The sequence below is a fragment of the Cynoglossus semilaevis genome, chromosome 1, assembly GCF_000523025.1.
Source record: "Cynoglossus semilaevis isolate Cse_v1.0 chromosome 1, Cse_v1.0, whole genome shotgun sequence".
NCBI classification, from domain to species: Eukaryota; Metazoa; Chordata; class Actinopteri; order Pleuronectiformes; family Cynoglossidae; genus Cynoglossus; species Cynoglossus semilaevis.
The window spans coordinates 30278598-30303622 of NC_024307.1; the positions used below are offsets into that span (position 1 = coordinate 30278598).

At 37.3% G+C, this 25025-nt stretch overlaps 2 protein-coding genes across 8 annotated transcripts in view; one reads left to right on the plus strand and one right to left on the minus strand.

The window, feature by feature from the left end:
* Positions 1-1819: 1819 nt before the first annotated feature.
* sec24d (SEC24 homolog D, COPII coat complex component) lies at positions 1820-16260 on the plus strand. 2 transcript variants are annotated; one of them, XM_008326521.3, is made up of 24 exons: positions 1820-1935; positions 3483-3684; positions 4021-4123; positions 4236-4249; positions 4445-4570; positions 4759-5127; positions 5221-5342; positions 5511-5622; positions 6073-6200; positions 6899-7037; positions 7144-7259; positions 8165-8289; positions 8944-9135; positions 9232-9325; positions 10203-10319; positions 10412-10582; positions 10954-11050; positions 11156-11301; positions 11380-11518; positions 12026-12144; positions 12313-12492; positions 12587-12778; positions 13206-13295; positions 13447-16260. In XM_008326521.3, the coding sequence occupies exons 2-24, from the start codon at positions 3534-3536 to the stop codon at positions 13585-13587; spliced, it is 3183 nt and encodes a 1060-aa protein (XP_008324743.1). In that variant the 5' UTR covers positions 1820-1935; positions 3483-3533; the 3' UTR covers positions 13588-16260. The 2 variants fall into 2 exon arrangements, with proteins under 2 accessions (XP_008324743.1, XP_008324751.1); XM_008326529.3 differs by having other exon boundaries at positions 4448-4570; positions 13447-13587.
* A 1890-nt stretch (positions 16261-18150) lies between these two features.
* kcnip4a (potassium voltage-gated channel interacting protein 4a) overlaps positions 18151-25025 on the minus strand; it is a 112520-nt gene continuing 105645 nt past the window's right edge. For all 6 annotated transcript variants that reach the window (XM_017036278.2, XM_017036272.2, XM_025063014.1 and 3 more), the window contains 7 exons: positions 24203-24327; positions 20333-20402; positions 19975-20045; positions 19699-19806; positions 19030-19134; positions 18867-18929; positions 18151-18773 (listed from right to left, as the gene is read on the minus strand). In XM_017036278.2, the coding sequence (XP_016891767.1) occupies positions 18726-18773; positions 18867-18929; positions 19030-19134; positions 19699-19806; positions 19975-20045; positions 20333-20402; positions 24203-24327 (590 nt within the window). In that variant the 3' untranslated portion in view covers positions 18151-18725. The remainder of the gene's footprint in view (positions 18774-18866; positions 18930-19029; positions 19135-19698; positions 19807-19974; positions 20046-20332; positions 20403-24202; positions 24328-25025) is intronic.

A 25025-nucleotide genomic window follows, 5' to 3' on the forward strand; every position in this document is an offset into this window, starting at 1 on the left:
TGACATCCGTATTTCTTTAGCACTTCGCTATACTGTACCCCACTCTTACGCTTGTACTGTACTTTTGCTGCTGTCAACACTGTAAATGTCCTCATTGTGGAACGAATAAAGGACTTCTTAATATTGTAATGTAATGTGAAAGGGCATGGCTTATATTTTCATGCTTTCACAGTTTTTTGAGAAATTTCTAAACAACAACAAAAAAAAGAATACTATTCAAACTATCATGCACGAGAGTGGTAATTGCGAGTTCTTGCAATAAGGCGGGGTAATCGATAACCAATGGGTTAACTCCTGGGAATCGAATTCGCTTTTCTAGTCCTCAGACGCACTAGCGCGATGACGTCTGCAGGAAGACGTGAAACGCACGCACTCTTAGTTTGTTTTCAACATGGAGTCAGGGAGAATCGGTGTGACTTACACCAGAGTAGTAGTTGGAAGACACGCAGAACTTTGATAATGACGAGGTGGTGAAGAAAAAACATTACATATACAGAAACATAAACCCCCACAACGTGCCATAAATTAGGATTGATATGCCGTCTGTCATACGCTGCGTATCCTGGTTAACTTTAAACTTATGAACACAGATACTGCGTCAACCTGTTTTTACTGTAGTGTACCTATAAGTAATGTACATCTTCCACGATCACGGCAGTGACGTTATACTGGAAGATACTGTTCACGTTGGTGATGGGTTAAAAGCAGATGCCCCGTGGTACAATGACAATAAAAGACCATAAAATAAGAATACTTCACTTTACCCACTATCTGGGCTCCAATAACAACATTGCTCCTAATAATTAACAGAAGGAACAATCAATTAAAGTTTATGGTGCAAGATATACACCTTGGTGTTCTAAAGCATCAGAAAACTGTAACAACAAAATAAAATGACAGAAGACATTGATTTTCTCCAACGTGTATTTGTTGTTGTTAAAGTGTCAAAAAAGAAAAGAAAACATGTCAGGATAACACAGTATCCTGACACCAATGACCAAAAACAAGCAAAAATATATTCTATTGACTTTGATAAATTAAATAATCTCCCAAATGACTGAAAATTAATATTTTGTGTCACAAAATGTGCAGTGAGGTTTATAATTTGTTCTAAAAGTCGCATATTTTGGATAACCCTGCTCCTTCTATAGGATATCCGTTTTAAATTCATATTCATTAATTTGAAATATTATGTTTTCCACTTAATTTAATTTAGTTTGCTACTTTTTCCACTTAATATCACAATGACAAACATGAGTAATTAATGTATATCCTAACGAAGTATTGAAGAAAGGCAATTGAACAAACCAGTGGTAAAGCCTACCTCTATTTAAACAATAGTCACATTCAATGTTTTTCTTGTATTGACAAGAGATTCATCAAGATGAGACATTTTTTATATATTAAGAAAATACGCATTTTTAGAAAATGTGTTTTGAATGCATTATATTATATTTTATATATTATACTGCACACCTTAAGTCTATACATGTGCTGACGTGTATGGGTTTCCCTCTATTTAACGCATGCGTACTTAACAATAAATTGTATCCTATCTCGTGAAGCTCGTTTAAACACGTGGACACAAACCGGAACTCATAAAAGTTCTTTTCAAAATATTAATAACATATATTGCTTTCAGGTGATGACATCTAAATTATAAAATAAATAAATGTTTCCAAAGCCAAAATACGCCATATTATTCGTATCGCATGAGAGTTCTTGCCTTCTTATTTTTTGTCCGTAAAATTATTTGTCATTAGAAGCTTTAATTTGAAAAACCTTATTCGGAAACGTTGCGCTCCTCTTTAAGTGGACTCGGTAGTTTCCGTCTCATGTTCGTAGCATAGCGACACCGGTAGAGTTTGACGTGGCACTCAGCTTCCACTGAGGGCAATAGGGAAGAGAGGGGGACGAGAACTCTGCCCTATTCAGGTAAATGATAGCACTAACGTGTTTATTTATGTGTGTATTTTTACTATAGTGGTATCTGCCTTAAAGAGTTTTTCAACGGCTCTGGCAGAAATAAATTAGATACAAGTTTTATTAACATTTTCTTTGTAGCTAGCAAGACTTTAAAATCGAAACGTGAGTTTATCTCTCTGAGAACAACCTGGTTTGTAAATGTGTTATTGATCGTTATGTGCTCTAACTAAAGCCTAATGCCGGAGACAAAACAAGAATGTGACATTTAAAATTTTGATTTTCTAAGTTGGAATGTAAGAAGTGGTAACCGATGTTTAATTTATGTAAAAGTAATAATTTAGGACTATATAAACGAAGACTTTCGTAACAAACAATTAAAGCAGTAAACTAAGACAGTAGCATTTGCAGTGCACATTCTTCCTGGTGAATTACACCGTAGGTGATGATGCTTTACGTATTTCGCCCTCATAACGGTCTTTGACGTGGCAATTCGCGGACGTCGCTGATGTACGCAACACCCGAGCTGAACAATTAACTGACTTTTTATCTTTTAAATCTACATTCTTTTGAATGCTTACTATGTACAATACATACTTTATACATTTTTGCTTTCGTTGACTCAAATTTGTGTTAAAGAATCGAACAATGTTTTTTCTTGCAACTTGTGCAAAAGCGACAAGTGTTTATAGATGTGTAACAGCAAAACAGACACGGGGAATCTCGCTATTCAGATAAGAGCAAACGGTAGGTCGCCTTATCTGTCAACAAGCGACAGCAAAGGTTCATATGTTGCACAGTGTTGTTGATTGCATTGAGGTCAAATATCATTTGTTGCTGTCGTGCCTTGTTATACTCCCTTTGACAACAGATGTGGAATCAACCTGGATTCACCATAATATAATAGGCCAAATGGCATTGGATAAATACTTACAAGTAATTGTTCACATTAACAAATCTTTAGGTACAAAATGAAAACAAACGTTGATTTTGAAGCCAAGAAAGATTACAAAAAAGGCAAAGCAACACTGAACTGGTCATACATGTAGCATTTTGATACATAACAATGGTTAATTAGCATCAAGCTTCAATGTGTTTTGTCAATATTCTATGTCACATAGAAATGAAACAATTGTATTTAAAGTCTATTGAGGGGCTTATACCCCTTTTAGGTAAATGTTTTTCAAAAACGTATTAACTTCCGTGTTTGTTTATGTTTAATGTTTAATAATATATTTGTCCCTTTGCTTTATTTAAAGGCTACTGCATTACATTATTATATACTTCAATTATAATTACACCTGTAAAAAAACACAACTATATATTCTCTTTTCATAGATTCATGCACTTAATAATTTAGATATTAAAAAAAAATCTAAATTCTATTTTGTCAGTTTGGATTTTACGGTGAATTGATTTTCTAGTTTTTTGTACTCTCTTGTACGTGTATATTCTGGGGTGTAACATTTGGCCCATAAACAATACATTTGTTTCTAACTTAAAACATATTTTAATAACATGCAGTTTGAGATTCAAAATCTGATATCTAAATTCCACAGGTTTTCAGTGGTTCAATTTGGAATGAGAGCAAAGTAGAAGTCATTCTAGGAATGAGTCAACAGGGTTATGTCGCTGCACCCCCATACTCCCAGGCCCAGCCAGGGATGGGGGGCTACCAAGCTGGATTCGGGAGTGGTCCTACACAGCCCCTCTACGGGCATTATGGAGGACCACCTCAGACTTTTAGCACTCAACCAACAGGTAAATTACAGTGACTATGTTTTGGATCATTTCTTAAATAACATGGCTGCTTAGTTTCTACAGAACAGGTCTGCACATGTCTTTGAAATTGGTGCAGCCCCTTGTTTAAGTCACAGTTGGAGAAAAATTTGCTCATTTCTTATTGAAAAATAAAATAAAACTTATTTATGAAAAGTGTGTCAGCATTTCCTTGAATAATTGTGTTTTCATATTACTACTATCGCAAATAAAGAATCTGTTGGCTTCATTGTGCATGTCACTGCAAAACCCATTTTGGAAACAAAGTAAAAAGATTCTTACAACACTTGCAATCACAGCTGTATTGATCTATTACAGGTATGATGAAGTCACCAGTGTCCTCAGCTGCTGGTATGCCTCCACCTCCAGTGTCCAGCCAATATAATCCAAATATCCAGCAGAATGGCACTCATCCACAGAGGTAATCATTTTCCTTACATGGGCATAAATCAAAGATATGTAGTTAGAAAAAACCTATGATAATGTTCATATTTGCTTTCCATATACTCACTTTTATGTTATAACTTCCTCAGGTATCCTTCTTCACCTGCTGCTGCTGCTGCTGCTGCTGCTGCTGCTGCTGCTGCTGCTGCTGCTGCTGCTGCTGCTGCTGCTGCTGCTGCTGCTGCTGCTGCTGCTGCTGCTGCTGCTGCTGCTGCTGCTGCTGCTGCTGCTGCTGCTGCTGCTGCTGCTGCTGCTGCTGCTGCTGCTGCTGCTGCTGCTGCTGCTGCTGCTGCTGCTGCTGCTGCTGCTGCTGCTGCTTATGGTCCACCACCCATGTCTCAGTACAACAGCACAGCTTCACCTGGCCCACCAGCAGCTCAGCAGCTCAGTAATCAGATGAATGCTATGAATTTGAGCAGCCACGGTGAGTGTGCTAATTACATATTGTGCATTTGTACATAATGTGCTAATCCTACAGCAGGGTGTGACTTAACCAACAACAAAAAATGTCTACTTTTGCATACAGTCACATGCACAACCACATAACTATTTTTTTTAACCATTTTTTATTAAATAATAACAAATAATAGCTTCTTGTTACTGTATTACCAGGACCCATGCAAGGCCAGGCTCTACCTACCAGCCCTGTAACACACCAGCCTTACCAAATGTCTGCTCCACCAGCCATAGGCCAACCACGCATGCCTCCTGGCCCCCAACCATCATCTCCTCAAATGGCTCCTCTGCAGTCACCCACTGCTAACATGGGAGGCATGATCAGACCTTTTTCTGGGCCACCTCCTCCAGGGGCTGGAGGTTTTCAGCAGCCAGGTCTCGGAAGTGGTGGTCCAGGTTTTCAGCAGCTTGGGCCTGAAGGTGCCGGTCAAGGATTCCAACAGCCTAGTCTCACAGGTGGTGTTCCAGGTTTCCAGCAGCCTGGTCTTGGAGTTGCTGGTCCACCAGGATACCCACAGCAACCTGGTAACTGTTGTTGCATTGTGTTACTGTAGATAATTATATAGTAACTTAGCTTTAATACATCCACTAGATAACACGTACTGCTTCATTGCTCAGGTCAATTTGGGGGACACATGGCTGGACCCCAGCCAGGCATGCCAGGGGCCTTTCCAGGAGGACAATCCGCAATGGCGGGCCCACCACAGAAAAAACTGGACCCAGAGTCTATCCCAAGCATAGTAAGTTGATAATATGTCTTTTTGGATCCCTGTCAAAGGCTGATTGGCCACATGTACAGTCCCATATTTTGGTACCAATTGAAAAGGAAATGCGCCAAAATGCAAATCTAACAATTTTTGACATTTGAGAACATAATGAGATGCTACAGCATGATGTGTTTGTTTTAGACCCAAATCATTGAAGAAGACAAAGTTGCCAGAGGAGGACATGTGTACAGCACAAATATAAGAGGACAAGTTCCACCACTGGTCACCACTGACTTCACAGTACAGGACCAAGGTAATATAATGAATAAAGATCCTGGGTGTTATTTATGTTTTGGTGTATCATTTTAAATTATGCTTTGAAGCACTAGTCCCCTGCCCCCGGGCCACGGACTGGCCCCGGTCCTTGGGTCAATTGGTACTGGGCTGCACAGAAAGAATGCATAACTTACATTATGTTTTATTTATTAACTGATTCTGAATGATCTTTATTTTGAAAAATTTGGATTCTCTCCACTGCATTTGTCTATGTCTCACACTTGATACATGTCAAGACGCTTGCCTCGGTCACAAGTCTTACCTACATCAGCTACCTTCTTGAAAGGGCCAGTTTTGGTGCATTGCTAATTATATTGTCATCTCATTAAAACATTTAAAGTAGCTACAGAGTTTGCAGACTGAAATCAATAGTTGCATTCTGTGCTTTTCTCTACAAGGTCATTGACCCTCTTCTTGTCTTTCCTAGGCAACGCCAGCCCTCGGTTCATCCGCTGCACCACCTACTCTCTGCCCTGCACCGCTGATCTGGCCAAACAATGCCAAGTGCCCATGGCTTGCATCATTAAGCCCTTGGCCAGTGTGCCAAAGGATGAGGTAATTTGTTTTTCATCCAAAATTTTGTGCCAGTTTTCTCATTTGAAAAGAGCATGTTTATTTATATTTAGATATCAACTTAATACCAGCCAAAAACAACAGGGTGTCTCACCCGTTTTCCAACAGATTGCTTGTGTAAAAACATTTCCTTCTGGTTTGTTTTTTACTCGGAAAAAGCTAAATGCTACTACAGTACATATATCAGTGTCTCTGCCACAGATGGAGAGTTTTTTGTTTCCAAGACGCCTTTTTGGATTCTGTGTGGTCCAGGAATTCTTTTGTAGATATTTATCTCTATTTGCCTTCTCTCAGACAACAATTGCCCTATTAGGAAATGTTAGTGAGCTAGTGTCATAGTTGTAGGAGCCCTGAGGAGGCGTGAATGTCACAGAGAAAATAATAAAATCTTAAAAGACACTCTGTGATTTTGTGTCATTCCTTGTGGCACATATTCCCATTGGAAATGTTTGAGACATCTTCAAAAATTAAGATTCTGTAAAATAAAATTTCTTAAACTTGGTTTGGCCTTGTGAGGAGCCTCAGATAATGTGGGACTTAGCACCAACAAAAACTGTTTAATTTGTATGATTGATATGGGGAAGAAAGAAATTAATTGGTTTAATATAATTTTAATGAATCCACAATTGGTTAATATTTTCTTTTAAGGCATTAAAATGTTCATTTTGTCTTCTACCTAGACTCCGTTATACCTTGTTAACCATGGAGAGACTGGCCCCATCCGCTGCAATCGATGCAAGGCCTACATGTGTCCCTACATGCAATTCGTTGATGGTGGCCGTCGCTTTCAATGTGCTTTCTGCAACTGTGTCAACGAAGGTAGAGTTATTGAGTCAGAAATCCAAAAGGCATACGTTTTAAAAACTGACTAAAAATATGCATACAGGTTAACAACTACCTATACAATTTTCCTTTTTTACTGCAGTGCCAGTCTTCTTTTTTCAACATCTTGACCATATGGGGCGTAGAGTTGACTTCTACGAGAGGCCAGAGTTGTCCTTGGGATCCTGCGAGTTTGTGGCAACCTTGGACTACTGCAAGGTACTGTACAGAGTTGCATTTTGCTAAGATCTGTAATAATATGAATTCAAACAAAAGAAGAGTGAGACAAACAGTTTTCATATATGCATCAGTTTTACCTGTGCAAATGTATATGTACATAATCATGTTATAGCATTTAATGAAAAAGGTACAGAGCTAAGACAGAACAGCAGCAACTGACAGACGGAATTTGACAGGTATGAAGGGGAAAACTGCCTCAAGTGTTTTCCGTGTTCAAAATGTTGTGGGCAAATTTTTTTATTTTGAAAAATGAACACAGTTGAGCAAAAAATGCAATGTATTAAAATATGTACAGAAAATATATGATAAACAAACTTTAGTAAAATTTAAAATTTTGGGTTTTTTTTTGTGTCTAGCTTTAAATGTTAAAATGTATTTACAATTTCTGCACTTTTTCTGACCTTGCAGTGAGACATTTTTAGGATATGTGTTGTAAATTGTCATTCAGATCATTTTGCTCAGCCCTAATATATACTAACATAGAAGCCTGTTCCACGTTCTTAAGCTGCTGTTTGACTGTTGGAGTGGATCGGCAAAACTGAGTCACTTCACTGGCCGACATCTACGCTGTTTATTAAGACTTACTGTATAAACACTCTCTGTGGGACTGAGGTTAAACAACAGACTGCAAGATAAGTGTCTTGTCATACAGTTGATTGAAACTTTGTTAACAAAACAGACCACAACCGACAATTGTCTGTTAACACTGACCTCCATTCTGGAAATACTGCCTTGGTGACAGTACAGGGAAGTGTATATCTGCACGACCCTTGTAGTTAAGAACAAAATACCAATTTTTATTTTTTTTTATTTGCTATAAATGTGTAGTTGTCAAACAAGCAATCCACATGGCAATTTATTTCTTTTTAAAATACTACCCACAGAACAACAAGCCTCCAAATCCTCCTGCCTACATCTTTATGATTGATGTGTCCTACACAAACATCAAGAGTGGTCTGGTCAAGCTGATATGTGAAGAGCTTAAGAGTCTGCTGGAGAAACTGCCAAGGTAAAAGATGTGCATTTCATTATTTAGAATACAACTTAACCTGTACAATTCTACCATCACGAAAAACATTTAAAATTTAAGAAATAATTTCTCCCCATTTATTCACATCTAACGACATCTAGACATTTAGACAAGAACCTCCACTTCTACAGGTGAAATTGTCCTCAAATTAATATTTTTTTTAGCTTTGTTGGACGTTTTTTCTTGAGAAATATGTTTTAAAACTAAATGGAATTTAAAACCGTTATGTCGGCCTTAAACTGACTTTCATCTGTGTCAGATTTCCCTGTCGCTCTTACCGAATCTAAATGACAAACACTGGACACACTTGAATTTTCAAAAAGATTCAGTGACTATGTAGCTCACCCAACTTAAATAGAGTCGGGGTCTGCTTTAACTGAAAGCAGATGTACAAAGGTATGTGTGTGTTTTCTTTTTTTTCAAAAAACTGTTTTTATTCAAAACAGATCCATCTTCAAATCTGTTATTTCCATCATTACCCTACTGTATGACTAAATCCTGTATAGGGGAAACTTTTGTGTGCTGACAGTGATTTAATTTAATTTGAGCAGGAGGCTACCTTTTAACTGCCGTATATTATGGTGACAATGGAAATACTTAAGTGTACATGACATCATTTCCTTTTTTTCCCAGGGAGGATGGTGCAGAGAACTCTGTGATTAAAGTGGGCTTTGTCACTTACAACAAGGTTCTCCACTTCTACAATGTAAAGAGTGCTCTGGCCCAGCCACAGATGATGGTGGTTTCAGACACGGCCGAGATGTTCGTCCCACTGCTCGATGGCTTCCTGGTCAACTACAATGAATCCAAGGCTGTTATCTACAAGTAGGTTGCAATTGATACCACATCATTAATTTGTTGTTTTAAAGTGTTAACAAAGATCCCGTACATTATTAAGTCACACTGGGATTGTCACTGCAGCCTCCTGGACCAGATCCCTGACATGTTTGCAGACACCAGCGAGAGTGAAACAGTTTTTGCCCCCGTCATCCAGGCTGGAGTGGAGGCATTTAAGGTCAGTTACAACAATCAACAATCTGTCAACAGTTTTAGTATGAACAAGTCTAAGGGCAAATTACAGGGCAAAGTTGTTTAGCTCAATATTTTTTTGGGGAGGGGGGTCAGGGGGGTTTATCCCCAACAATTAGTCCAAAAAAATCCTTTTGGTTTCTGTTGCATTTGTTTCATTTTGTTACTTGTGCTGACCTCAGCACAGCAGAGAGAAGGCATCCGACTAATCAACTCCATGAGCCAGCACGTTTATTTTCCTGATGTTTGTGCTTGCTTAAGAGTCCAATAAACATTTTAGTGATATGAAGTCAGTGTTTGGGGGCTCAGAAAAGGCAGCTCTAATGGGCAACAGTTGTACTTACATAATAGTACAATTTAAACACATTTACTTGATGTTCTTTCAAGTCCTTAAGTATTTGTCTTGGGAGCATAACAGTCATCTATATATGATCGGAATTATCATTTACAGTATTATATTGAGTTACCCCTGGAATATATGTCAAATGGGAATTTTAGTTGCAAAAGTACATACATGTAAAAACATATGGATGTTATATAAAGTTATAATCTGGGTTGTTTTTTTTTTTTTTGCACTATGACGTTTATTCTTGGCACATTTTATTTGTGCTCTTTATGGCATTCTTTGTCAATTTTTAGGTGCTCCAGTGTTTAGTTGTCAGGAGTGTAGACAGTGCCCTCGTGTGGCCACAGACGAAAAGGGATCCATATTTATCGTTTACATTGCTTACGAATATGTGCCCCAGAATCAGGAACACTACTAGAAGTGGACAGACCACTATAAATACCATTATATAAAAAGAGTGACATGTCAAACCTGGATATTTAACATCTTTTTTCTATGGTTGTTGTCAACCTGTTAGGCAGCAGAATGCAGTGGCAAACTCTTCATCTTCCAGTCCTCCATGCCCACCGCTGAGGCTCCAGGCAAACTCAAGAACAGGGATGACAAAAAGCTGGTCAACACAGAGAAAGAGAAGGTGAGCAGGTTTTTTTGAGTCAGAAGTCAGACAATTTTCAGAAATGTATTTCCGACTGACCCACGTAAATGTCCTGTTTCTCCTCTTCTTAGCTGTTGTTCCAGCCTCAGAAGGCTGTGTACGAGCAGCTGTCTAAAGACTGTGTGGCACAGGGTTGCAGTGTTGATCTCTTCCTCTTCCCCAGCCAGTACGTGGACCTGGCAACCATGGCCGATGTGCCCTCTCACACTGGGGGCTCTGTGCACAAGTACAGTAACTTTCAGGTATGGTTTAATGTGCACGATTTGGCATGTGTGTCTGCGCAATACTTTTTTATTTGTATTTTTTTATTTGAACTTTAATGTGTTTATTTTATAGGCACGTTCTTCATCATAAAATGTTATTGTCCATATAATAACTTTGGCTCAGAATCTGTCAAAGAAATGAACCTACTATGAAAATCCTTTGGCACCAAATTGTAAAGCCACATGGATTATCATCACCAAAATAAACTTAAAATATATTTTTAAAACTTATATTTGACTTAACACTGTTAGTTTTATACCCACCACCTTATTGCTCTATGACCACGTTGTTGACTTGTCGCCATCTGCTGATCGTATAGATTAACTGCTCACAAAAATCTACTTGTCAGGTGGAGACGGATGGTGAGCATTTTCTGAGAGACCTGAGGAAAGAAGTACAAAAGAGCATTGGATTTGATGCCATCATGCGTGTTCGCACCAGTACAGGTGAGTTTTTTTTTGTTTTTTTGTTTTTTTTAGATTTGGATGTAGGCACATTTCTTTAAAGAGTCGGCGTCTGTCATTTTCAATATACATTTTGTTTTTACTAAGGTTTTAGAGCCACAGACTTCTTTGGTGCCATCCATATGAACAACACCACAGATATAGAGATGGCAGCGCTGGATTGTGACCAGGCTTTGACTGTCGAGTTCAAGCATGATGACACACTCAGTGAAGAAACTGGGGCTTTTATACAGGTATGACAAAAAAAAAACAACATATTACTAATGTTATTGGCTCTTGTTCTGATTATAATTCCTTTTCTTTTTCCTCAGTGTGCCTTGCTGTACACCAACATCAGTGGACAGAGGCGGCTGCGTATCCACAACCTTAGCCTGAACTGCAGCACGCAGTTGTCAGAACTGTACAAGAACTGTGAGACAGACTCACTCATCAACTTCTTTGCCAAATCAGGTGACGGTCCTTCACCATTTGACTCCATCTGTTTGAGGGAGTTATTGTACACAGTCAGACTTGACCCCTGTACCGTATTTTCAGGATACTCGCACCAGTGCCCTCTAGCGGCGGTCAGTATGAAAATAACGAACATGTAGATTTTTCCGTGGTACAGCAGTAGCAGATACTGGTACACAAGCCTAGAATGCCTTCTAGCGGCTGTCAGTGTAAAAATAACAAACGTGAAATTATATATATTAATATAAGTCACACCTGAGTGCAAGTTGCAAACCCAGCCAGAGGATAAAAATAGAGTGACTTATAGGTTGGAAAATACAGTACCAGTTAATACTACTATGCTTTCTACATACTACAGACCTAAGATTTCTTCTTTTTTTCCCCTCATTCTGGCAGCCCTTCAGCTCACACTGTTTATTCCCACATACTTATCCTCACCTGCCAGTTCAGTCTGTTTTTTTTTCCTCCCCTTCTTCTGATTCTAAAATTCTTTTAATTTCCTTTCAGCTTACCGTGCCATCTTGAACCAGCCTCTGAAGAATGTAAGGGAGATTCTGGTCAACCAGACAGCTCACATGTTGGCATGTTACAGAAAGAACTGTGCCTCTCCCTCTGCTGCCAGCCAGGTCAGTGAACTATACCATCTGTAACAAAGTTTGTCAAACTATTGAATTCATTGCTGAAACTCCCCCCAAAAAACTAATTACATTTGTGTCCATACTTGTCAAACTATTGAATTCATTGCTGAACCCCCCCCCCTCAAAAAAACTAATTACATTTGTGTCCATATCTAGCTGGTTCTACCCAACTCCATGAAGGTTTTCCCAGTCTACATGAACAGCCTAATGAAAACTGCTCCCCTAGTGGGCAGCACAGAGTTGGCTACAGATGACAGAGCCTATCATAGGCTCTCAGTCATGGCTATGGGCGTAGAGGACACACAACTTCTGCTCTACCCTCGCCTCATCCCACTGGTGAGTCTGTTAGATTTAGTTTTTCCCCCAACAACCAGGCATTTTAGTTGTGTACTCATTAATATTCTAATCAAATCTGCTCTTTGTCAAACAGCACAACATGGACATGAACAGTGAGGCTCTGCCTGCTCCAGTTCGATGTTCAGAGGAGTCTCTTGCAGACCAAGGAATGTTCCTGCTGGAGAACGGTCACGCCATGTTTCTGTGGTTGGGCCAAGCCAGCTCGCCTGAACTCATCCAGAATGTTTTCAACGTGCCCTCACTCGCCCACCTGCAAGCGAACGTGGTCAGAGTTCATTTCGTAACACTTCAGCATGTCTGTAATCCACAGGAAACACTGTTTCTATTAAGAAACTAAAAGAGAATTTCCCTGTCAGTGCCCAGAGGTTTTCATGGAAATTGTTTGCTAGTAAGCAGTACCGTGTGTTTTTGAAAAGAAGAAATCCTGAAGAAATAAAACCATGATTTGATAAATTTAAATCTGCAAAATTCAAAAACTGCAATGCATGTGTGGTCTTTAATACCAACTTCACAGAATCAACAGCATTTTTTAAACTATTCTGAGATCAAACATCAAATGTCATGTGGTCTTACTGTAAAAGAGGAAAAACAGTTTATCAAAAGCATGTGTTTGCTCTTTGTTTTTAGTTGACGAAATAATCTTCACTGACTCGATCGTAATTTTAACATTACCCTCACTGTGTTTTCTTTAGTGTTCCCTGCCAGAGCTGGACAACCAGTTGTCAAAGAAAATCCGTTCCACCATCAGTGATCTGCTGGAAGAGAGGCCGAATTCCATGAAGGTGGGTGATGGAAGTCCTCCTTTGCCTGTCAAAATAAGAACATAGAAGTTAAACACTTGAGTTAAAATTGGAATGTGATGTAGATTTAAAATCTGTCTTTTTGTATTAGTTATAAAACTGTGTTATAACCTCAATGTTCTGCTCCACTCAGCTGGTGATTGTGAGACAGAAGGACAAACCAGAGATACTATTCCGTCAGTTTTTGGTGGAGGATAAAGGTCTGCACGGTGGTGCTTCCTACATGGACTTCCTCTGCTACGTTTACAGAGAGATCCGACAGTTGCTCACTTAATTGGGGAAGTTTGGCTGCAGTGTTGCTGTCCAGACTGGCTAGGCAAGCAACACAGCGCCTAATGGACCGAGCACCAGTTTTCATGGCCAGTCTCAGCTGGTTTTAATTAAATTTTTAAAGGACAGTCTTTTTAAAGGATGGTGCTTCATAAAGACACGAGGAGGGAACCACAATCCAGGAGTTACCACGTCTTTACCCACTTGCTGCCTTTTCTATCTGCCTGTCAGCGATTACTATACATAGTAGTGGGATTCTGCAAGTTATCACTTGAGGAACATCGGACCAAACTGCAGGAATGAAACGTGAATTTCCTATACAGAAAACTAAGAGGACAGTGGAAGCTGGAATTACATCTGAAATTTCAAAGTCAGTTTTTATTTTCACCTAATTTTAGTTACATTTACAGTCAGCATTACAGTAGATGTAGAAGTCATTTCAAAAATGTGTCAGTGTTTGTTTCCAAAAACATTGACTGTGATTTTAATAATGAATTTCAACAACAATGAATGCAAAGAATTGTATAATATTTAAATAATTTCAAGTGCCATGTATTTCATTCACACCAGGGCAACATATTTTTATAATTTAACAGCTGTTTGCCAAGATTGAAAATGTTCCCTTTTGTTACACCATGTTCAAATCCAAGCATTTCAATCACACGTGACCTGACCAGAAATTCTTTGACCTTTTATGGCTGAGACTTGGTCTTCAACAGTAAGCAGTGATGCAGAAAACATTCTGTTTTGATGTTGAGGGGAATAAAGGGAAATGAACACAGCTGCAGTTCTGCAGGAGACCAGAGACAACCGCACTTTGCTAGGGTGAAAAGGAATTTCTCCTAAAATAGTTCCTAGTTGACTTAATTTAACAATAGTGAAAAACAACAAACAAGATTGCTGGAAGAGGAAAGATGACTGGGACCAAACTAAGTTTTATAACGATTATTTTCACAATTAATATCAGGAGGTGGACCAAACTCTCTTTTTTGTTAGGATTATTTGAACAAATAAAAAAATTCCAGTTGAAACCCATTTACCTTGCTGGGCCCTTCCGGCAATAGCTTCTCAAACCCTTGAAGGGCCTGCCCCCCCCACATTGGGAACCACTGAACTAAACTTTTTTTTTTAAACTTTATATACACTTTTAAACTATCCATAAAGTCTATATTATATTATCGCTATTCATTTTTACAGCAACCAATGTCTGCTCAGATTCATATTTCAAATTGATAAGTCCATTATGATCTTGTCTCGTAAAGGTGTTCTGTACATTTAAAAAATGCACAACTTGTGTTTTTGAACCTGCACTACCATAGTTGCTATAACAGTGATATGTCCAAGAGTATGGCTCATTTCACTCTAGAGTTTTCAGTTCATCAGTAAACTTATCTCAGGTGATTTCAGTTCTTTTGTGCTATGTTAGCCTTAGAAGCAGCATTTTCAATTAAAAATGGGAATAATATCCGATACTATTTTAGAGCCAACTCTTGTGTTCTGTTTCCAAACAAAACCTTTGCCAATAAATCTGTGACTCCTTTCAGTGCCATTATTTGCCGATTACACGATGATGAAGACTTATATATACTTTAACTACATATTTATAGGCATAATGTTATGAATGCCATGTGATTAGAGACTTCAAAGCAGCAAAATAGAGATTTGCATCATCTTTTTAACACCACAAGGGGGAGTCAGAGGACAGATTATTTGTGTAAATTTTAAGCATAAAACTTTAATACATTTTATTAATTAATACATTTTATTAAAAAACTTGACATGAACATTTTAATTATATAATTATACAATACGAAAATAAATATATAATTATATCTAATTATATATTTCATATTGTTTAAAGAACAGTTGAATCCTGCTAGCAAAAGAAAAAAAAATATTTTCCAAGTGCTCTAAAGTCACCACTAGAATCCATTATTCATCGTAAAAAATATGTTTTAAAAAACATAGCCATTAAATGCACACAAATATGTAGTGCAAAACTAATTTGATTGACCTAAGTTCGTGTCCAAATAGACTTGTATTGTCCAATTTACACCACATGGGGGAGCTAGGACTGTTTTACAATGCAGCATATGTATTGTGTCACATTTGTTTCCTGCAAGCCAATTTTAATGTAATTAAAAAAAATGTGATGAATATAATTTTATTTTTCCAGTTTGGACTTAATTCAATATTCATCATCTCTAAATGTGTAAAAAGAACAATAATTTTCCTTTACTCAGTGTGTGACCCCACTGTTTTAATTTGCAATCATCTCTACCCCTCTAATGCATGACAAATATTCATTCATACCTATTCATTTCCTATGTTATTTGAGTATGTCTTTGACACCATTATATATTATCATTAAATAATCCAAATGTTAAGCAAATATATATATTTTTGACTGGTGCTATTTTTTTTACTTTATGAACTAGTTTTACATCTGTATGTCTACAAGTTTGCACACAATTAAAAAATGACCCACATGAATGTTCAGTGCTATTTGGTAGAAACAAATGTCATTTGTCCATGTTTAAATTAGGATTTGTATTTGCTGCAGATCTCTAATTGCCATACAAATCACATGTTTGTTTTAACATTCATATCTTTCCAAAGAAAACATGTGAACACAGGCTAAAACATCAGTCTATTAGCTCAGAAAGGGAAATAATAATAATAAAAAAAAAAAAAAAAAAAAAAAAAGCTGTGGAGTATGGTATGTGTAGAGTATATTTACAGATTTAAAACTTTTAAAACTTTAAAGAAACAGTTTATAATGTTAATAGTTACATTACAGGTTCAGGTACTTCAGTTTATTAAAAATCTAACCTGTTATTAGACAAATATACAATGTGTGTAAATGTACTAAATGGACTACACGTACTGAATGTGTTGTTGTTTTGTTGAACCACAGCTTGTGTCATTATGAAGCAAATTATTGTTAAAATGTGAATTTTGTTCATTTCACTTTGGTAACAGGGTCATTTCTTTGATGTAGAAACTTCATAAAATAATACAGAGCCGAGTCTTGTTCATAAAATACAAATAGAAGAATGTAAATAATGTCCTGCACCATGCAAAAACAAGTTAGTAAAAGAATATTACAAATATTCAATTGAGTCCCAACGTAGGGACTCACCTTGAAAGATATGCAGGCAATACAAATTTCAATTAATAAATGTTTCAAATAAAAAAATGTTTTCCTCAAACAGCAAAATAAACACAGATACAAAGGTCAGGTTGGATGATTTTTTTTTTCATTTTTCCATGAAAATACACATTATCTCCAGTAAACTGTCAACAATGAAGTTGGAAAATAATTAATCTTCTGCTTTCATAAATAAACTAAAACAAACATAATGCCTGGTTTGACCTTAATATTTCCTCATTCACTGCAGTACAAAGTAAAACAACAATCATCAACAATGAATGCATCAAAATGTTACCTATGTTCAAATTTCATTTTTACCTTTTTCCTAATGGGTGGGGGTTGTCTTTATCCAGAAAAAGGGGAGGGGGAAAAAGGATCATACCAACCAACATAATCCAAACATCTCTATCAGAAGTCCAGCACCATTCAACAAGCAAGATGCAGTCTGAAAGAGAGTCTTCTACAGCACCCAGCATGCTTTGTGCTAGCTCACACGTGGATGCATTCACAGCAGGAACCAATCAGTCTGAATTGGTGTGAACAGCTGTACCTGGTTCACATAATGAGGAAGTGAACGAGAAAAGAAGAGGCAGGAAACAGCAGGAAGTGGGTTTTTTCCCTCTTCTTCTCCTGCCAGAGAAGAACAGTCAGAAATGATGACTATAATACAAAGTTTTTACGAACTACTACACCCCCACTGTGCTCTTTTTTATTTATATTTTTTTATTAAAAACAGTGACTAACGGAGCAAAAATCTTGAACCTGCCACAGAGTGAATGTTCATTGTAATACTGTACAGCAGACAGTGTTTAGTCCAATAACTTCAACACCATATAAATAACCTCAAACACTGCTTCAGATGTAAACTCCTCCACAATGCTTCAGGGACTAAATTAAATAGAAAGAAAAAAAAGAAAACACAATGATAGATGTTTTAATTTACAGATAATATACTGTACACATGGTATTAAGTGAAAACAGTGAAAGCAGCATTTACTTCACAACAAAGAAGAATCTCCCTTATGCCGTTGTCTCACATAACGGTGTAGATGTAGCTACTTGTGTGCTTCTGTTTGAGGACACGTCGTCCACGTCAGCGTCTAATCTGGACAGCAGTACAGTCCTTATGTCGTCTCTTAATTCTAGTTGGCAAGTAAACATAAACAACAAAGTCCAAAAAAAGTTTTCTATAGATTTCTTATCTCTTACTATTTTAGACTATTTACAATTTAAAATCCTACAATGCTTGTTTTTCTTTTATATATTTATATATACACACATGTATATATCTGTTTATATATATATACATATATGTATATATATTATATATGTATATCTTTATTATATACAGTATATATACATACATATGTGTATATACTATATATACATATATGTATATATTTATACATGTATATCTTTATATATATGTATGTGTGTGTGTGTATGTATATGTAAATCTATCTAAATGCTTCCTTCAAACTGACATTTCAATTAAGAAATCACACTGGTGGAAACACTCTGGAATTAAACCCAGGCTGGAATGTAAAAACACGGAGTGATCGTCTTCACGTCTTTTGCCTTTTCAATGCTGTAAAAAGTCACAGTGATTTCACTTGGCTGTGCATGAAACAAGTCAAAGCTGCGGCAGGAGAAAACTCAGATATCCTCCGTGCACAAATGACATCACTACCAACACTATTCCAAGAACAGGCTGTTTCGGCAAACACAGACACAGACAGATGGTTTAAAATAAACAAACAAACAAAAATAATGTTCTCGTCCCCTTCACTCATTTCTGTTATGTTTTAAAAAAAAGTCATTCCAGAGTGTTCGCACCACACTGCCCCGTCTGAACTGCAGCCCACGGTGATGAACACGTTATTTATCTATGATCAAAAGTCTGCATAGCACACTACACGGCACAAGTCCATCACTGGGCCGAGTTGAAGCTGATGCTCTCGTCCAACGTCTTCGTGCCAGGATGACAGTTAAAGAACACTTTCAAAGAGGTGCATTGATCGCATGATGTTCTCGTCCTGCAAACATAAAGACAAGACAGGATAAGTGAGAAAGCACCAGCGTGGCTGCAGCAGCAGCGGCAGAAGGTGGGCTGGAATGATCTGGGTTACGTTTTGGCAGCAGTCGATGAACTCATCGATGGTCACCACACCGTCTTTATTCTTATCCATCTTCTGTAGGAGAGACAGAAAACCAGCACACTGCTCAGTCCCCTCTGGTCAGAACAACTGACGTCCACAGAGTGGTGACAGGCACTGCCCACGGCAGACTCACCTGGAAGAAGACCTCTACGTGCTGACGAGGCGTCTCTTCCTTCAACATGGGGTACGTGCATTTTCCCATCATGTCGTAGATGGCCTTCATGATGTCCAGCATTTCCTGAGGTGCAGAGAACAATCAGTGCTTTCACCACTTTCAGGTTTTAGGGATGAATAAGCTCAGGGTGATACCAGAAATGAGTTAGAATATAAAAGTTGCAGTACAGCTATGGTAGCAAAAAAGTGAATGTGAACCCTGGCTAAGCACAAGGCCAGAAATTTAAATAATATAAAATGAAACTAGTAATATAAAATTATTATAATTGAAATATATTAAAAACTATTTTTATTTAAAAATAATCTTTTGTCAACTTTTCATTTTTTATAGACTAAATATGCATTAATAAATATACAATATAAATATATTAATATCTAAATCTAATCTGATCTAAATAATTACACATTCTTTTCTTATTTTATATATTTACATATACATACTTATTACATATACAACGCACACAGTGAAAACATTTATATGTATAAACAATATCATCAGATGTAGTTTATATACATATAGGAAACAACAACGCTGTTTCATATGAAACCTGATGTATTTAAGTCAGGACCTGAGAAAACAGTTAAATAATGCATACTTTAATTGTAAGTGGTATTAAAGTACACAAACCTCTTTAGTGATGTATCCGTCTTTATTGATATCGTAGAGGTTGAAAGCCCAGTTGAGTTTCTCCTGGACGGTTCCTCGCAAAAGGATAGAAAGACCCATAACAAAATCCTGCAATAGAAAAAAAACAACAACCCACAATCATAGAAATATTAATCAGCTAACACCAAATCAATGTTAACTCAGGTATTAACCAATGCTTTGTGATAGAATATCAAGGGTGCAGATATTATAAAATTAAATCCACTCATTTAATTATAAGTTGTTTTATAATCTTACCTCAAAACTCACAGAGCCGTTGTGATCAGTGTCAAATGCATTGAACAGGAAGTGTGCATATGTTGAAGCATCTGTGAGTGAGAGAGAAAGAGAGAGAGAGAGCACAGCAGGCCACAGGTTACGTTTTCCAATGAAGTGATTGACTGAAAAATCCTGGAGGATCTACACAGGGATTTAGATAAAAGTTTGAAATATCCATGCGTTTCTTCTGACTTCCCATGAACTGTAACTACTTCAGAATTTTTTGGGAACCAAAAGCTCGAGTTACAGTTTCTTAAGCTTACTGAGGAAATAAAATGCAGCTCTACGTGAAATCACTTAATGGGAGGTTTAATAATCAAAAGCAATGGCCTCAAACCTCCTTGTGGGAAGAACTGCGAGTAGATTTCTTTGAAAGTTTCTTCGTTGACAACTCCGCTGGGACATTCCTGCAAGAAAAAGTGCAGCAGTCAGTTGTCATCTTCATTGAAGCTCTTTTTTGGGACGCTTCTGTCAATCATGGTTTAATTCTCACAACTAACAGGCAAGTGAAGGAAGAGACAAAGTCACACTAGTGGTTGAAATATTTCAATCGTTTTTTTTTCTGTAAAAGTAATGGGGAGTGGGAATTTAACACAAAAATTACATCAGTGGATAGGACAGAAATGGACTAGGTATATTGTAGCCACACACTTCCTGATTAGAGAAGAGACTTCATTTACATCAATACATCAATAAACCAGTAGTTCTCCAACTTTTTCTCCTCTGTACCACCTGAGAAAACATTAGCTCTCTCACCATGATGACCAACATTAGAATTCCCCTGCTCGTTCCACGTTCAACAAGTGATCCCATGATTCCGTGCTGCCTGTGCTTACATGAGCAACAGACTTGCATTTCAGCAAAAAGTAAATTAAAAAAAGTAAATAAATAAAAAGACCTGACATCCTTTTTTATAATCTCACAAGTAGCTACACATACTTTCTAAATGTTGTATTAATTCTGCATGGTATGTTTCAGATTTCTTCAATTGAAAATGTAAATGTGAAAATATGAATATACCCCGCGTACCACCGGTGGTACATGTACCACAGTTTGAGAACCACTGCTCTAAACAAACAAACAAATAAGATGATTGTTTTCATGTACATTTTTTGCATTTTGTGCAAGATTATTTTTATAGTCACTGTATAGTTATGACATTACTCCATCTTCCTGTTAGACAACAGCACAAATGCGTGTTCTCTGATATTCTCAGATGTCGATATATATATATATATATATATTCTTTTTTATTGGTTTCTATAGACATGATGAAGTAATTAGGGCGTGGATTTGTTTGCCCACTGAAGGCCTATGTGAGGAATGCACAGCACATCACTTGTAAACAGCAAGTCTACATGCTGCACCACACAGACATGTGACGTATATTATGCAGGGATATCTCCTGTATATGACACTGCATGGACGAGGGTGATAAGGAGGAGACGGTGTGTTGGTGTTTTCATCAATAACATAAAAACTCTGGGCTTACCAACCAGTGACGCTCCAGTTTCTCCAGTTTGTTTTTATTACAACAACATGGTTGTGCACATGTTCAAGTCATGTTTAACCATTTTGTGACCTTTCTGGTGTAGAAAATGTATGTAATGTCACCAATCACTTCAACAAAGTGACATTTGTACAAATTGAACTACAAAAATTGTTTTTTATTATAAAACCTTTCCAGGATTTCAAACCTGTTAATTGTCTTATTTTAGAACCTACTGCTCCATCAGTTTAGTTATGTTGTTCCATTTACTCATATCCTGACCTGCAGGTACTGTTTCTCCCAGAGAGCAAAGGGCCACGGGTTGAAAGGATTCAATTTCCCTACTTACAGTTTTCAGTACTGTTCACAGATTACTACTCTGTGTGATGGAGCATTTACTGCAGTAGATAGTATCTTCATGTCAGATGCAGTAAATCTGTTTTATGATTACTTTTTTGATTTTATACTTTTTTATGTTTTTTTTTACATTCAATATTGTTGTGCAACACTAAACCTTACAATGAATTACTTCAAGTATAAATAACATTTTACTACACTTTTCTGTGTGTATGTGTGTGATATTGTACAGACATGGACAAGACCAGCTGCCAGCCCTCATAAAGAGCTGCAGCCATAAACTAACAGCTTTGTGTCAAGTCAGGTGTTGTTTTTCCTCATCTTTCATCAACTTGACGACTCACAGAAAATGAAGACAGTACTTTTTTATTGACACAGAAACAGGTTTGTCATGGACCGTAAAAATCTCCTTAAAGTCTCATGTTGACACCAACCATCAATGTTTTAATTAAGGAACATTACACATCTTAGCAGCCCAGCTTAAGTTTCAGCTGAATATTTAAAGACATTGACCGATGTCTTATGGTCCCATCAGGTTAGTAAAGCAAAAAGTCAGTCGTTAAATTCTGACCACATGTTAATTAGAAAATATTTCACTGGCCAAAAAGATGTAAATAACATTTCATTGATTTTAGTATTTTTTTTCTTAATTTATTTTCAGTAATTTGATATTTTACAGTGACAACTACATAAAAGACACAAAAGAAGGCTTATAATGATTGAATTAAAGGGTCTTTTTATACTGTGACCATGTGCATCAGTTTAACAAACTGATTTGTTAAACCAAGCCTGGCAAAAAGTCAATGAAGCTCCAGAGAAAATTCTGAAATCCCAAAACAGAAAATTCAAGAATATACAGTTGTGTTCGGTTGTTATCCCTGTAAAATGTAATGGCTGACTAGAAGTGAAACTTTGCTGTCAGCAATGCAGCAATAAACAGAGGTCAAAATGAACACGAACACAGGCGTTGTCCGGAATAGATACTGTTAGATCTTTGTCTAAAGCTCCAGGAAGTACTCCTGAACTCTGACTAGTAAACTACAGTTTTTACAGATTAAATCTTTTCCAGTGTTAGGTGAACCAAGTTTTTGATAAGGCCTTGTCTTTCCTGGGATCCTTTCATCATGTAGAACTCCTGAGCTGGAATTCAGGCAATTTTGATCACCTGACCTTCAAGCAAATAATCAAATAAATTTTACTAACAAGTAAACGAACCTCATGCTGCCACCTGCTTTAGGGATGTGCCATTTGAGTCTAAACTGTGGACACAAAGGACAATGGGTCAGGTTTCTCATCACTGGAACTCTGCCCAGGTCAATTAGTCTGTCTGATGTTAAGAGGCCGGACAAGGTCACCGAAAGAGTGGAAAATTAAAAAAACAAAAAAAAAACAGAAACAGGTTTAATAGGAAAACCAGAAAAAAATGCCAGAAAATTAAATTGCTATAATCCAACTTTGCTAAATGCAGTATTCCACAACATCAGAGTAAACACACAGGAGTTAATCATCACAACAAAAGTCCCAAATGTATCTGGTGGCACTCCACTGAAAGTCTGGACCAGACTGTTCTGCCGTTTGCATTTATTGTCTCCCTTTTAGATTTTGTGCAAGTCCCCAAATGCACCATGTTTGTGGCTGTTTTTCCTAACAATAAAAAATTGTGGATTATGTCAAATGTTCAGCTTGTTTTTAAACTGCAAAACAACATAGTGTTGCTGTGGTCTTAACCTGGACATCTGTACTTTTGTACATTTCTCTAGAACAACTAAAGCGCTCAAACCTATAATAATGAAAAATTATAGCAACAAATAACATCCCAATTTAATGAATCACAATAATATATAATTAAAATAAATAATATCCAGTTAGTCATAATTTCAAAACTCAACGTGTGGCACATATTTACAGGAGCAAAAATGTGACATAATTAAACAAGTTAATCTGAATGAATTTTGGGGTTCACACTGTAAAAGTTCAACTGAGATGATTCCGTCCTCACTTGTTTCCTCAAACCGTTCTTCACCCAAGCCATGACCTTATTATCTATCAGGTGGCAAAGAAAAAAAAAACAAACAAACAAAAAACCCCATATTTGCCCAGGTCAGCACTCCATCATTTCTGATGACACAGGAAAATATGTTTTGCTCTGAGTTCCATTTTATTTATCAGACAAGTGCAGCAGAGGTTATTTAGAATACAAAAACCCTGACGACTACAAGGAGCTGCGTATTAAATTAAATCAAAAGGTTTTTTCAAAGACAGGTGTGTCCGGAGAACAAAGCCTGAGGAGATGTACGGTAATGTACTTCAGAAATACAGCTGAAGCTGCACAGTGAGGGTGGTGGTGGTGGTGTGACTTACATTCTTAAAGCCTCTGTACAGGATCTGTAGCTCCTTGCGTGAGAAACGTGTCTGAGCTTCCAGCTGCTCCAGGCCCTCGGGGCGATGGCGGACTGCAGAGAGTTCAAGCTCATCTTCAACGCTGTCTGAAGAGGAGGAGGAGGAAGAAGGTCAGATGTGAACGTATGCATCGCTGAATATACTTCTTTTTATAAAGTCACACTTGACATGGACATAAATTGCAGATGACCTTTGAAAATAAAAGGACAATTTAAAATGAATAAATTGAAGTCCTTTCTCCTCATTAGGTCAGCCTTAATTTGGACACGTTACTTACTTACTCCGTGCCAACAACAAACACGACAACAGAGATAATGAGCTTCGTCCAAAGACCAAACAAAGTTCTTGTCACAGAGAGTACCTTCAAGATGAAGGACAGCGGAACCCTGGGAAACTGTTTAATGGTTGCAGTAATAATGGCCGCGGCAGATGTTGTCCACTGGCTGTCATTGCAGTGTCTCTCATATAGAGGACACTAATCATAATCCAAAACAACGTCTGCACGCCTCATTAGCACCATTCCTCTTCATATGGCCCGCAGTCAAAATGTTGCATCCACCGTACTTACCCATTCATCAGAGCACAATGAACAAGAACAATAGGAGTGTTTACTAGGTAAAAGTACATCTAAATACATATTTAGATTTAAATATTAATAATATTATGATTTATAAATTAAATAGCTAAGAAGTAAACAAAATAAAATAAAATGGCAGTTTAGTAATGCACAGTCATTTTTATTTGTTTAGACAAACTCAATTCTAGTTGGTCATCATAATCCAAC

What these genes read in the sequence shown, in the direction of transcription:
- sec24d (XM_008326521.3), top strand. Translation starts at nt 3,534, where the DNA reads ATGAGTCAACAGGGTTATGTCGCTGCACCCCCATACTCCCAGGCCCAG. An exon ending in CTGGAGTGGAGGCATTTAAG is followed by an intron (nt 9,326 to 10,202) that starts GTCAGTTACAAC and finishes TCAACCTGTTAG; the next exon opens with GCAGCAGAATGCAGTGGCAA. An exon ending in CTCCCTCTGCTGCCAGCCAG is followed by an intron (nt 12,145 to 12,312) that starts GTCAGTGAACTA and finishes GTCCATATCTAG; the next exon opens with CTGGTTCTACCCAACTCCAT.